General features: G+C 37.9%; 3 protein-coding genes across 7 annotated transcripts in view; 1 reads left to right on the plus strand and 2 right to left on the minus strand.

The window, feature by feature from the left end:
- LOC119693291 (zinc finger protein 1 homolog) overlaps positions 1-13,539 on the plus strand; it is a 538,991-nt gene that overhangs the window by 500,074 nt on the left and 25,378 nt on the right. The window lies entirely within an intron of this gene.
- LOC105392845 (zinc finger protein 184-like) overlaps positions 1-13,539 on the minus strand; it is a 342,691-nt gene that overhangs the window by 44,771 nt on the left and 284,381 nt on the right. The gene's annotated exons all lie outside the window — the stretch shown is intronic.
- LOC125489141 (zinc finger protein 253-like) lies at positions 8,000-10,600 on the minus strand. 2 transcript variants are annotated; one of them, XM_048623996.1, is made up of 3 exons: positions 10,378-10,600; positions 9,828-9,951; positions 8,000-9,749 (listed from the first exon to the last, which is right to left on the minus strand). In XM_048623996.1, the coding sequence occupies exons 2-3, from the start codon at positions 9,943-9,945 to the stop codon at positions 8,383-8,385; spliced, it is 1,485 nt and encodes a 494-aa protein (XP_048479953.1). In that variant the 5' UTR covers positions 9,946-9,951; positions 10,378-10,600; the 3' UTR covers positions 8,000-8,382. The 2 variants fall into 2 exon arrangements, with proteins under 2 accessions (XP_048479953.1, XP_048479952.1); XM_048623995.1 differs by having other exon boundaries at positions 9,828-9,974.

Here is a 13,539-nt window from a genome sequence, read left to right on the forward strand (position 1 = left end):
CTTACATACAATACTATTTCATTTAAATATGACTAATATTGTTGCTTTAATGCACAAAAGAAATCACTAGTTAACTAGGTTTTAAATGGTTTTCTCACCCTAAAACCGCCCTCACTGACCATTTTATAACCTAGTAAGAGCCATTATTGTGTAATTTAAGACAAGTAAAGTATATTGAAATTGCAATAATAACTTAATAATTTATATGTTTTTTATTTTTTTATATGTTTTGGATCCTTCACATAATATAAATCAAATTTTGCAGCACTTTTACACGACCGCACTAAGTAATAGCTGAAATACCGGCATATTTTTTAAGTTTTATCTAAATGAACCAAATCGCCATATTAAGAAGGCATGTCTGACACGAACATTATTTATGGCTGCCTTAAATTAGACAATATTTCCTAAATTTTGAGCTAAAATTAGTTTACAATGTTTGAGTTTTTTTTGGTTTATGCAAAATAGGGCTAGTAGAAAGGTTCTGACGAGAAAGGTCTCTATGGCTTTTATAAAGAAGACAAAATTTCCTTATGTTCTACTTTTAATTCACCTCTCTAGGTCTCATTGGTTCAAAGATACAGGTTCTGAAATATCTGATATTTTTTCGAAAAAAGAGTTTGTAATAATGTATGCCATTTGTGACTTACTAAAATTAACGGGCAAAAATTGACCTTTGCTGACCATTTCAAAACCTAGTAAGCGCCATTGACAATTTTAAAACCTAGTACTTAAGTCACGTACAGTCTAGTACAGACGACCGAATGGCGTAGTGGTTAGTGACCCTGACTACTGAGCCGATGGTCCCGGGTTCGATTCCCGGCTGGGGCAGATATTTGTTTAAACACAGATATTTGTTCTCGGGTCTTGGATGTGCCCGTGAAATGGCAATAGGCCCGCCCCCTATTACATTGGGACTAACATAACACTCTGGCGAAAAGTGGGTGCAGCAATGCACCTCTGCCTACCCCGCAAGGGAGTACATTAGTACAAGGCGTGAGTGCGTGTTTTTTTTTTTTTTTTTTTTTTTTTTTTTACTTAAGTCATTTTCACTTACTGTGTTTTAAAATGGTTGGTGGCTCTTACTGTGTTTTAAAATGGTTTTCGTGGCATTTTTGATTTCGCAGGGTGGAGTTACTAGGTTTTTAGAAATTTTAGTTTTTTGATATTCTGACAATGCAGGAATGTGCGGAATCGCCTAAAATAATGTATAAATCAAAGACCCCGTTTTTTTTTAAAGTTGGCGCTTACAGTGTTTTGAAATGGTCAGCAAAGGTCAATTTTTGCCCGTTAATTTTAGTAAGTCACAAATGGCATACATTATTACAAACTCTTTTTTCGAAAAAATATCAGATATTTCAGAACCTGTATCTTTGAACCAATGAGACCTAGAGAGGTGAATTAAAAGTAGAACATAAGGAAATTTTGTCTTCTTTATAAAAGCCATAGAGACCTTTCTCGTCAGAACCTTTCTACTAGCCCTATTTTGCATAAACCAAAAAAAACTCAAACATTGTAAACTAATTTTAGCTCAAAATTTAGGAAATATTGTCTAATTTAAGGCAGCCATAAATAATGTTCGTGTCAGACATGCCTTCTTAATATGGCGATTTGGTTCATTTAGATAAAACTTAAAAAATATGCCGGTATTTCAGCTATTACTTAGTGCGGTCGTGTAAAAGTGCTGCAAAATTTGCTGCCGATGTGTCGAAAATAATGTTTTAAGGTAATGTTGAGTTTTCTTATTAAATTGTCTTTAGAATTTCATAATTATATTGGTAGTTTTTGTAAAACATTAATAAAATGAAGGATACCAGTCTTGTACAGGTGTCCATAGCTGGATTTTTCATACTGTCCAAGAAAAACGTATATACGCCCAAGCAAATGGGAGATGCTATTATGGATGTACAGGATGGCCACTGCAGCCATGCGTTATGGATACACAAACAAGTTCCCCCTACATCTATTTCTAGTGTTCTAGAACAAGTAGGTATTGATCCAAGATGCGCATAAAAATCCAAGTCTTCACGCAACTGTTGCGGTTGTAGAAAAACACGCTCACAGAAGCAGAATGTATAATTGAAATAAGATAAGTAATATGATAGTAGTAGTTAAGCACATCTAAATATGTGAACCAACCAACCCGCAGTGGACCAGCATGGTGGGAAATGGCCCAAGTTTAGGGAATCAGTTTAGACCTAGGGGCACAAGCACAAAAGTTTCATTCGAGAGAGCCAGGTGCAGGTATTTACAGCCCCACAGATTATAGAAATAGAGTAATAGACAGTGATCTTGTGACAAATAAACCAGTAAAGCTTGGTAAGAATACCATGAGAATTTGAAAAGAAGAGGCTTTAGGAAGAGAAGGAAATAAGAGCAATTTTTTTTTTTAAAGGGAAGTGAGGGAAAAGGTTGTGAAAAGAATAGACTTAATTTAAAAGAATTTTCTGGCTGGTATAAATGCAAGACCTGGATAACCCAGATGATAATGATATGACGAGATGATTGTAGGAACGGAAGAAGTTGAGACGAGAGTATTGTTGCAGGAGATGGTGGTATTGACCTAGATGTGGGTGCCCGTACTGATACAGTCAAAGGTTCATTTACATGTCTGCGATACATGTGGCAGTCAAAACAGCTCTCCATTACAGTGAAAGATATTTATCACCAACGTTACTAAAGTCGGTACTGTTATACGCTTGCAACACCTGGTAGACCACAAAGACTCATAGACACACAGAAGCTGCAGGTATTCATTAACCGCTGTCCCCGGCGGAACTTAAAGATTTTCTGGCCCAAGATCATCTCCAACATAGATCTGAGGAAAAGCTGCCATGAAGATCCTGTTGGTTCACACATAAAACGCCGCAAATGAAGTTGGAATAGCCATACCCTGCGTAGAGACTAAAACCCAATCTTGAGACAGGCTCTCGAATGGGATCCGCAAGGCAAGCGTAAGCAAGGCCGATCTAAATAGACCTTACGGCGCTTGATCGTATGGAGATGTGGAAAGTGTGAATCACGTGGTCTGATGCAAAGATGGCTGCTGTCAACAGTCTGGGATAAAAAACTGTTGTGTCTGCCCTCTGTTCCACTGGGGGAACATAATGATACCAAGTAACAGAATAAAATGCAGGAGAACAGAATTTATAATGTTGAATTGGAAATTTTTGTGTTTCTGTAAAACTTTTTTTTTTTCAGAAAGTTAAATTTTCCGTTTTTTATCATTCCCGTAGTGTAACTGGCAACCAAGCCTGTTTGTGTAAACAGTTATGATTACGAATCATCGTTACAATTATAATAAAATAAACATAAAACAATATTTTATACTTTTATCCAATAAAAAATCACTGTCCAACATTGGGTGTCCATACCTGGAGGTTGGGTGTCCATTACTGTGGTTTTAGGACATATTTTACAAATATGCAATTTCCTGGAATACCAATAGTTTAAATCGAGCTAGTGTACATTCATCTTAAAAGGCAAGATATTCCTATGATTCATACCAACTTTCAATATTCTAACTCAAAAACTGTGCGAGTAACAGCCAAATCATTTGTAAAAAATCCTTAAGGTGTCCACTCCTGGTGCTGTTACGTTATATGCGACGTCAAAGGGACGAAAAATTACAATAAAAAAATCAAATCTCGAATCTGCAGCAATTCTGAATTAGTAGGTAAGTATAACTTTATTGTACATAAAACACGTAAATAACATTTGAGACTTAACCCGCCAGTGGTGACGTACATGTCTGTGAGACCGGGTGGTTTGAAAAAGTCGAATAACTTTCTTATTAGCTATCGATTTTTGTTGTGATTTCGGGTAGCTGCCTCATTTCCCATCCCCCATCGTCAGTCCACCCCGCGACGATGACTCGTGCGCAGGTTTCGGAGTTTTGGCGCCAACCTGGTGCAATTTAAAACGGTATAACAATTTTTGTTATTTCTTATGAAGTTCGTAGTGTTATAAAACTATAAAAGGCAGATTTAGTTATAAAAAATTACATCATTGTTGTATTTTTAATTTTTTAAGATGATAGGTGAAAATTTATCTAAATATTAAGTGTTCTAAGTACCATCGTGAAAGGACTAATAAACGAGCCGTGATTTATGATAATGCTTTGTTTAATTGTCAAACAAATACTTATCTTTAAAATTAAACTAATTTTGGGTAGCATGTGTAGTTAATTAAGTATGTAAAAAAAATAAGTTTGAAAAACCCGGTGCGTGAGACCGGCGTCACCAACGATGTAAGTCAAATTGACGTCACCACTGGCGGGTTAAAATCTATAATACAATAAGGGCTACCTTATCGCTAAAAGCGATCTCTTCCAGGAATTAATTTAACCTCAACCCAGTACATCTAAAACTCTCGATGGTGCGCCGATACTACCAATACCGTATCAGACAAATAGACTAGGTATTGGGGATTACCTACATCTAACGAGTACAGTGGTGGGTGGGACAGTATCCTCGGCCAATCCTCGACCAATGAACGGCTAGCAAGTGATCGAGTGCTCGGCCGAGGACACTGACTCGCCATTGTACTCGTTAGGTGTAATCGACCCATATCTCTGCCTACCTTAGCCACAGTTTGTGACCGATATGGCATCTCGGATCGATCGAAATAGAGCTAGAAAACGAGTGCGTGATGACATTCACAGGCAAGAGTATTCTTCTGAAGTCAGTGGACTCGATGGCCGAAAGGACAAGACGCTAGTGATTCAAAAGCGAGGTCAACGTTTTCACAAAACGATTGTTACATTAGAGCACATTCTTAATAGTGAAGCCAGAATCACTGTACTTAGGCCATTTAACTACGTTGTGTGGTACAGGAAAAGTTACAGCTGATTCTATACATTCGTATTTTACTAAGAGTTCCATTGATTTCACCAAGTTGTCGGGTGTGACGGTACAGCTACAAACACTGGCTGGAAAAGTGGCGTAATTCGATTGATCCAATTAAAGTTAGGTGGACCACTACAATGGTTCATTTGCCAACTGCACGCGAACGCATTGCCCCTTCGGTATTTGTTGATTAAGTAAGATGGAGCTACCAGTGACCCTCAACTATATTCTGGCGTAATAGGAAAAGCTTTGGAAAACTGTTAAAATCTGTCTGTCACGGCGTTTGCTCCTATTCCATCTAACGTGCGTGCCTCTTTCACCGACTGAAACTGAAAATACTCTGAGTACAGATCAGAAGTAAATGAGTGAAGCAGTCAACAGCGGTTCACGTCCTCAGGATTTATGCCATAGAAGTCCTGGAAAAATTCACGTTGGTTAACAAACCCTATAATAGAATCTTACGACTCTATGTCGCCACACCGAACCCTTCACCAGAGTTAATTAAACTCGCAGAATATGTTGTGAAAGTGTATGCTCGAGTATGGTTTTATGTAAAGAAGGATAGCTCGTTTAAACAAGGACCAACTCACGTCTACAAATTAATTGAATTAACTATCTAGATGTTTCAGCTCTGATGTGAAACAGATTATTGACCCAGTCATACAAAGAAATGCATTTTTTGCGCATCCTGAAAACCTTCTACTAGCGATGCTGTTCGACAACCGACCACATAATAATAATAATAATAATAATATGTGGGGACATCTCACACACGGCCATCCGACCCCAAGCTAGGTAGAACCTGTGTTATGGGTGTCGGACAGCTGATATATCTACACAAATACATAGATAGATAGATATTAAATATAAATATCAACACCCAAGACCCGAGAACAAATATCTGTGTTTAAACAAATATCTGCCCCAGCCGGGAATCGAACCCGGGACCTTCGGTTCAGTAGTCAGGGTCACTAACCACTACGCCATTCGGTCGTCAAATTCACTCGGTCGTCCACATATAAGGGAATTGGGATTAAAACGAATTATCGCGACCAGGAAGAACTCGAAACCAGGGATAAGAATATATAAAGTACCAAAGTTAAACTTTGAGGCCCATTATAGGTACTGACATGATCGTATGGAGTGAATCACAAATAACATCTCCTCCAATCCTACAGGCTGCCAGCGATAGCCAATTGAGCGACCTGGTTGGATCAAAGTCCTGCATTGCAATGCAGGACTTTAAGGTCTACAAAAATACTAATGAATAACTTACGAAATTTCCATGATTTTCCTCCTTTTTTGCTATTGTTTATGATTATAATTATATGTTATTTTTAAATAAAGGTTTAGGTTTATAAAATTAATGTTTTATTGTTATATTTACGGTAAAATATTTCCAAGATGTTAATTGTCGTTACGTTCTTTCAATATTCAAAGATGTACCAATTTTACCAAAACTACTCAAACTTTGAGCTGAGGTAAGGGACTGAAAACTATAAAAAAAATGATTTAAAAAATATATAATTAGGTATAATTCAACCAAATGCAACTTTCCGCAGGTATTCACAATCGACCCAACGAACTTTTTTTTTCTTCATAACTACAATGACGCTCCACAGTAGTAGTAGTGTAGGGTAACGTAACGTACCTTGGGACGCTTGTACCTCGGGACATTGATTGTATTTTAAAAACCGGCTAAATAAACACATTAAAATTCTACCCTAGGCATAGTATTTTACTCGCTTGGCAAAACTAGTGAGTCTCGTGATCATACCAGCATCGAGTGTGTGGTGAAGACAATATGAAGTTTTCTGGAGTCAAAAGTAGCTTTTGTATAGTTTTTTGTGTTGCTTTATCTCATTGAGGCATGCTCAAAATAAAGACATGGATGTCACGTATAACTTTTCAGTTATTTAATTTTATGACATGGCAATTATCTGAAAGATTCCTAAATTAAAAATAAAGATATTAAAATTTTGGTTAAATATTGCTTTTTTGTACCTTGGGACACGATTAAATTTGTACCTTGGGACACTGTTTTCTATGGCTTTGTACTATCGAAAATGCAAACATCTAAATAACGCCTTATATCTCTGTTCTTATTAGTGCCAGAGTGAAACTAGACAGAAGAGAGATGCAGTAAATCAATAAGAACAGAGATATAAGGCGTTATTTAGAAGTTTGCATTTTCCATAGTACAAAGCTATAGGAAACAGTGTCCCAAGGTACAAACGTGTAACGTACCTTGGGTCAAAACAAGCATTTTTACTTTTATCTTAATTTAATAAAATCTGGCCACACTAAAGCTTTAGCACAAATACTAGTGATAATAGATTATATATCCTACCGAATAAAGAAAATTTCACATTAATATCTTAGTTGTACGCTGCGATAGCTTCATTCAAAGTTGGGGTAGTCGAAAATGTCCCTAGGTACCTACGTTACGTTACCCTACATTCCTTAGCTAGATGTTAGCTAGATACCTTTAAGTCACGTCTGACAGCCGCGTCCGCTAGTGTGTCGGCGTCTTAATGGTGCACATGGTGTCTCGTTCACTTGCTCGGAGTGTGAGTTTTTACTCGTTATACCCTGCCTGTAGTACCGAGTAGAGTGGCGAGTCAGCACCCTCGGCCGAGCACTCGGTCGATGTATACACACGCGCGAGTGCTCGGCCGAGCCACTGACCGAGACCACAGAGCAAGACAACACTACGTTACAGCCACTCGGACGCTGTTCTATTCTGCTACTAGTCCGAGTCTCGCTCGCTCGGTGAGTGTGAACACGCGGCGACCACTCGACGCGTGACGACAGTTTAAATATAAATGTTAAACTAAGATTCTTTTGTACTGAACTGACTGACTGTCTCGCTGCAATGTAAAAAATGTGTTAAAACCATTGACAAAAGGTTAAAACTCACACACACATGACATGACACAGCACATGTCATGTTAACATTTTATGTTTCTCTTTGATCGGTGCACACATGGCGGCGTACAGTTGACGGCGAGCTGCGAGCGCAAGCGCTGAGCTGGACAGAAGCCAGGACAGTTGCTGAGGACAGGACGGCGCGGCGCACTCTTGCGAAGGCCCTCTGTACCACCGCGGCACTAGCACAGCAACAGGTACCACAAATATGAAAACAACAAACATCAGTATTATACCATAAAAAGTTTATTAAAAATAAAGAAGCAAATAGTTGTTTTACTCTACCGATTTAATTACATTTTATACTGTTCCGAGGCTTCCACTTGAGCCGGGATTTCAGGCATCTCGGTGTACAACAGGACGCTGTCCTTGAGCAGCCGGGTCACTCAGTAGTGAGTCACACGTGACGGCTACAGACGGCGCCGCTAGAAAGCGACCGTCCGCGCCGATGTCAGAATTGCAACTGAGGTGGTTAGTGTAGGTGGAGTCGCTTGTATGTGGGTGTAGGAGAGCGTGTCGACAACGCGGCCTGTGCGTCGCCGGCGCTGCCTGCAGTGAGGGGACAGGCGGAGGCCGAGCCCTCGCCCGCAGCGCGCCCCACTGACACTCACTGACATCCCGCTGTTTCACGCCTCATGTTTGTTGTTTCCTCATGTTTCCCAGATCTCACATTATTTTTTTCCGACGCATCAGAACCATATGGCTGTGCTGCAGTGTGAAGTAACTTATGCTTCTTAAGAGTATCTCTTCGGTTAAAAGATTTCGGGCAAGTGTCACACTGGAATGGCTTTTCGCCAGTGTGAATTAACTTATGGTTTTTCCATGAGCCCCGATGCCTAAATGTTTTCTTGCAAATGTCACACTGGAACGGCTTTTCTCCCGTGTGGATCAATTCGTGCTCTTTCAAAGTTCTAAAATGCCGAAACGATTTTTTGCAATTACCGCACTTGTTTGGCTTTTCGCCAGTGTGAACTAACTTGTGGCTCTTCAAATGACTTATTTGTTTAAATGATTTCGTACAAATTTCACACTGGAATGGCATTTCGCCTCTGTGAACTAACTTGTGGCTCTTCAAATTACTTCTTCGGTAAAATGTTTTCGTGCAATCGTCACACTGGAATAGCTTTTCCCCAGTGTGGATCAATTCGTGGTTTTTCAAAGTACTACTGTGCCTAAACGATTTTTTGCAATTACCGCACATGTATGGCTTTTCTCCAGTGTGAAGTAACTTGTGTGACTTTAAATTTGTTATTTGGTTAAATGTTTTCTTGCAAATGTCACACTCGAATGGCTTGTCGTCATTGTGAATTAACATATGCTGTATCAATATCCTTTTCGTAGTGAATATCTTCTTGCAGGTGTCACACACAAATTCATTCACATGAGAGTAAATTATTTGTTTACGTGTCACAAGAGAATCCGAGGCTTTAGTTGAGTGAGTGGACTCGGTATGTGTGTTTGTGTAATGTTCACTATACGCTTCAGTGTTGGAGAACAACACTGCACACTGAGCACAGTAACAGTTGTTGTTCAATAGAGATGTATAACAGTCTGTAAGCACTACATTTACTTGTAAATATTTTTCCAATATTGTTATTCTCCTACTATTTTTGCCATTAGAGTTGATTGTGATCACTGCATCTGGTTCAGTATCATTACACATGTCCTCCTTCTTGATGTTATTGTAGTCCAATTTTAGGATACCATTCACATCTTGTTCTTCGCTACTGTTCAGTTTTATTCTGTTGCTATAAAATTCACTCAATTGAAAACCTTGAGAGACTATTATATCAGATTCTGATATTTTATCGCCAACAACAGTTTTTGTACCATCAACATCCATACATATGATGTCAGGTTTGACATCTGTGTCATGCGTGGGGCACACAGGAGGAAGACTCCCACTGTTCTCCGCCAAAGTGCCATCCAGTTGGTTTTCATTTCTCTCCAGAACATGCGTTTCTGATGGAGTTTCTGAAAGGTATAGGATATAAGAAAACCTTCAATTTATATTAATTCTTTTAGCCCAAAGAAGAGATAATATAATTTTACCTGCACTTATATTGAAATCAATTATTTCACTTTTCAAAATGGTAAGATCTGGAAACACACTTCTCAAGGCCGGGTCATTCAACAGATCATGCTCCTCTATGTCTATGTCGTCCTCCATCTTATACTGCACATTTGCAGAAACAGGCACTAGAAATAAGTGATAGTTCTTAAGAACATACTTTTATATTATCATAGTCTGAGAGCTAGAAGTGAAACCACCCTTATACAAATAAACACCAGACCATGTAATAACAATAATTTAGTACTTATACAACTCATAAGGCTTTAATCACACTGTTCATTGACTTAAGTTCACTGTAATATACAAAAACACAAGGGGCCTTACCAAAAAAAATTAAGACAGTATTTATCAGGTGTTTCATGCTGTCAAACGCATACAAAATATGTCAAATTCCGTTTTAAACACTTGTTTAACAGTGTTTTAAGTTTTTTGTGGTAGCACAGTAGTAGTTTAAGAGCTTTCCAATGCTAGTGTGGACTATCTCGACTCGAGATGATGTAAATCTTGATGGTTATAGAGATCTCTTACCTGCGTGAGTGAGTATCACTTGTTTCCGCAGTTTATTGACCAATAATTAGCAGTTTTGAGAGCTGAACGTTTCTTTTGCAATAAATGAAATTCTAAAGATGTCTGGTATTTATTAAAATAATATGATTAAATTAAACGCTACAAGAGAAGTATTAGGTTAGGTTAAGTGTTTTGTTTTTTTTTGCAAACAGATTATCTATCTGTCACTGACTCACTGTCACTTGTCATGTGCAGAGAGGTTAGTTTTTTTATTTCACAGACTAACCCCCAAATTCAACCAGGTACCCATAGAGAAAAGAACACTACGTTTTAAGAGATGGGAGTACAAGGGGAAAAAAAAGAAAAAAATACTTGTATTAAACAGAGGGTACCAACAAAACAAAAATTATGACGTACAAAACTGCCAACATAGCCCCGCTGAAATAGTGATGTGCTTCTTATGGATATTTTTTATCGATAACTAGTAAAAAAAAAAAGTGTGTGTGTATGTATTACTTTAATTTCAGTTTTACACAATAGGATTTCAGTGTTACACAATGACACCAACGTTAAGTCTCGGTTCAACGTTATGTTATGTACCTATTTGAACACAAAAATATAATCCATAAAATAACTCGAGATTTTCCGTTGACGTAAGTGCTATGATATAATGTTGAAATAAAATAAAAGTGGAAAAATATAATTATATTTATTTATTATAAAAAAAGTGTCTGCAGTAAGTCCCACACATGGAATTGTTTTTTTTTCAATTGTGTTCTTAAAATGTTGTGTTAGAAAATGATTGCCACAAATTCGTTTAAGTTGATGTAGCTTTTCAATAGGCACATAAACCAGATCCTCCTTACCGGTCATCTTAACCCACTGTTTACATCTGCAAACAACATTTTTATAATTATTATTAAACAATTAAATATTATTTAAGTAGGTATAATAAAAGTCACTGGTAATTTTTGTATGGAGATCCGAATTTGATTTTCGCTAATTTCCAAAACTAGTAGACAAAAGTTGTTCTGATTGATGAGCTGTGCGTACTAATGATAAATAAAAATATCGATATCGATAAAAAAAACATTCATGCACTATTGTTGGTTGTGCTGACCCTCCAGTTATTTTATTAGACTTTACCTTTTTTATACATAGGTATAAAAACTAAATCCTATGCTTTAGCCTTTAATTGTAGCTTACCTTTCCTCATCCAGCGGAAATTTGGCCATGAAAATTATATTTTGGCCATCTATACGACCGGCTAGCGGCTCTTAAACCACATATTTCACAAGTTTTATAAAACATAATTAGGTACCTAGTATGAGTACCAGCGACTCTCCTACTCTACGAATTCGCGTTTACTCACCGCTAATCTAACGGAGTAAAAACTCGCACTCCCCATGCGGGTCAACATGGAGACGGGGAGTTGAGCGCAACGTCTAGTGTATTGTTCCTCTGTGGCAATGTGTCTGACTATGCGGGGCTGCGGGGGACGTGGGGTCCTCACTAACTCTAGTAGGAAAGTAGTACTTAACTAAGAAGATTTAATATCATTCCACTTAAGGGAGTACATTAGTACAAGGCGTGAGTGCGTGTGTGTATGCTGTTTGAGAGTGTAGTGTTGAGTGTAGTCACCTGCAGAGGTTGTTGTTGTAGGCGGCGTCCCCCCCCTCGCCCTCCGCCTCCTCCGCCGCCGCCGCGCCGCCCTCCGACGTCTGTCACATAAAATACATGGGGTTATATAGGATTAGGTATGATCTAGGTAGGTACATCAATATACATATAAAAGTACTTTTATTGTACGTAATAGTTTTTTTTGTACCTACTTTATCGGTAGTCCTTACTACAGGTTTTAAAAAAAACCTATTTAGGACACCACTGACCCCAGATATACAAATAACATGTACCTACTTACGCTCTAGTGCCTACTTTAAGAATACTGTAAACATATTCAGAAATAAATAATTTTTAATTTAATTTAATGGAGTGAGAGAGTGAGGTGAGTCCAAGGAACGTAATACCTACCTAATTCTCTTACAATAAGAAGCCGCTCCTCTGTCAAGCTATGAAATGCTACATGACAGCGCTGCTATAGGTAAGTACCTAACTACCAGCAAACTAAAGAAAACTTGTAGTACAAGGAGGCGGAATATTACCTATCATGCAATGTTTTCTATCTAAAATTTCGCGTTGGAATTTCTATATATTTCAGTTAGCTGATAAACTTCGATACCGCGCTTATTTCATACAGTCCTGTACCGGTATTGAGTTCTCAGTGCCATCTGTTATTTGTCATCAAAACTAGTCTATGATATCTACTTTGCTTGTCTTTCATTTTTAAAATTTACTTATAATTTTTATCTTGCTTTTATTCGAGAATACCTGCAAGTAAGAGCTCTCAAGAAGGAACATGTGAGGCCTCGGCTGTGGCGGCGGTGGTGTTGATGTAAAAATGAAATACTTAATCTGTGAAATTAAAACCAAAACCACAGAGTACTTTCATTTATTTTACAAACAAAATGTCAATCATGATATATGACATTATGACAGCTTGGCAGGGGGGGGTCAGTGCCTTAATGGCTGAACTTTTAGTAGAAGGTAGTGCCATCTCTTTATATTACTCTTATTACCAAAACAGATGTAAGATGGCGTTATGAACAAGACCATAGAACAATAACAAGACACATAGATAAGTAGTATTTGAATGTCAACATTGTCATGATCTATGGCTATTATGAAGAAATTGCGTGTCAGTGTCAGTTCAGTTGTCTTACAATGTCTCGCAAATAACATGTTTAATTTTTGTAAATAAAAGCCTATATTCTCGGTATATCGTTATTTATAAATTTTATATACAAATAAAAATGATGTGTCAAGAAAAAGCATCTTTATGAGCTAAAAGTGTTTTTAAGAAATTCTTGCGACCTAACAGATTCCATATGGATCCAGGTTCCACGTGGTTCCACGGGAACCGAGCTGAAATGGCGGCACTGGCAAAGAGCGTTCGACATCTTCATATCCGCTGAAGATTAAAATACTATGTGTACCAAACTGATAAATGTCGTCAAAGATTTGCCTCGCGAGGATAAATGATGCACTATTATCTTGGACGAAATGACTTTATCACCACAAGTGCATTATGATGCCGCTAGGGGTCAATTGAAAGGATTTTCTTCT

This window comes from Plutella xylostella, chromosome 11 (assembly GCF_932276165.1).
Source record: "Plutella xylostella chromosome 11, ilPluXylo3.1, whole genome shotgun sequence".
NCBI classification, from domain to species: Eukaryota; Metazoa; Arthropoda; class Insecta; order Lepidoptera; family Plutellidae; genus Plutella; species Plutella xylostella.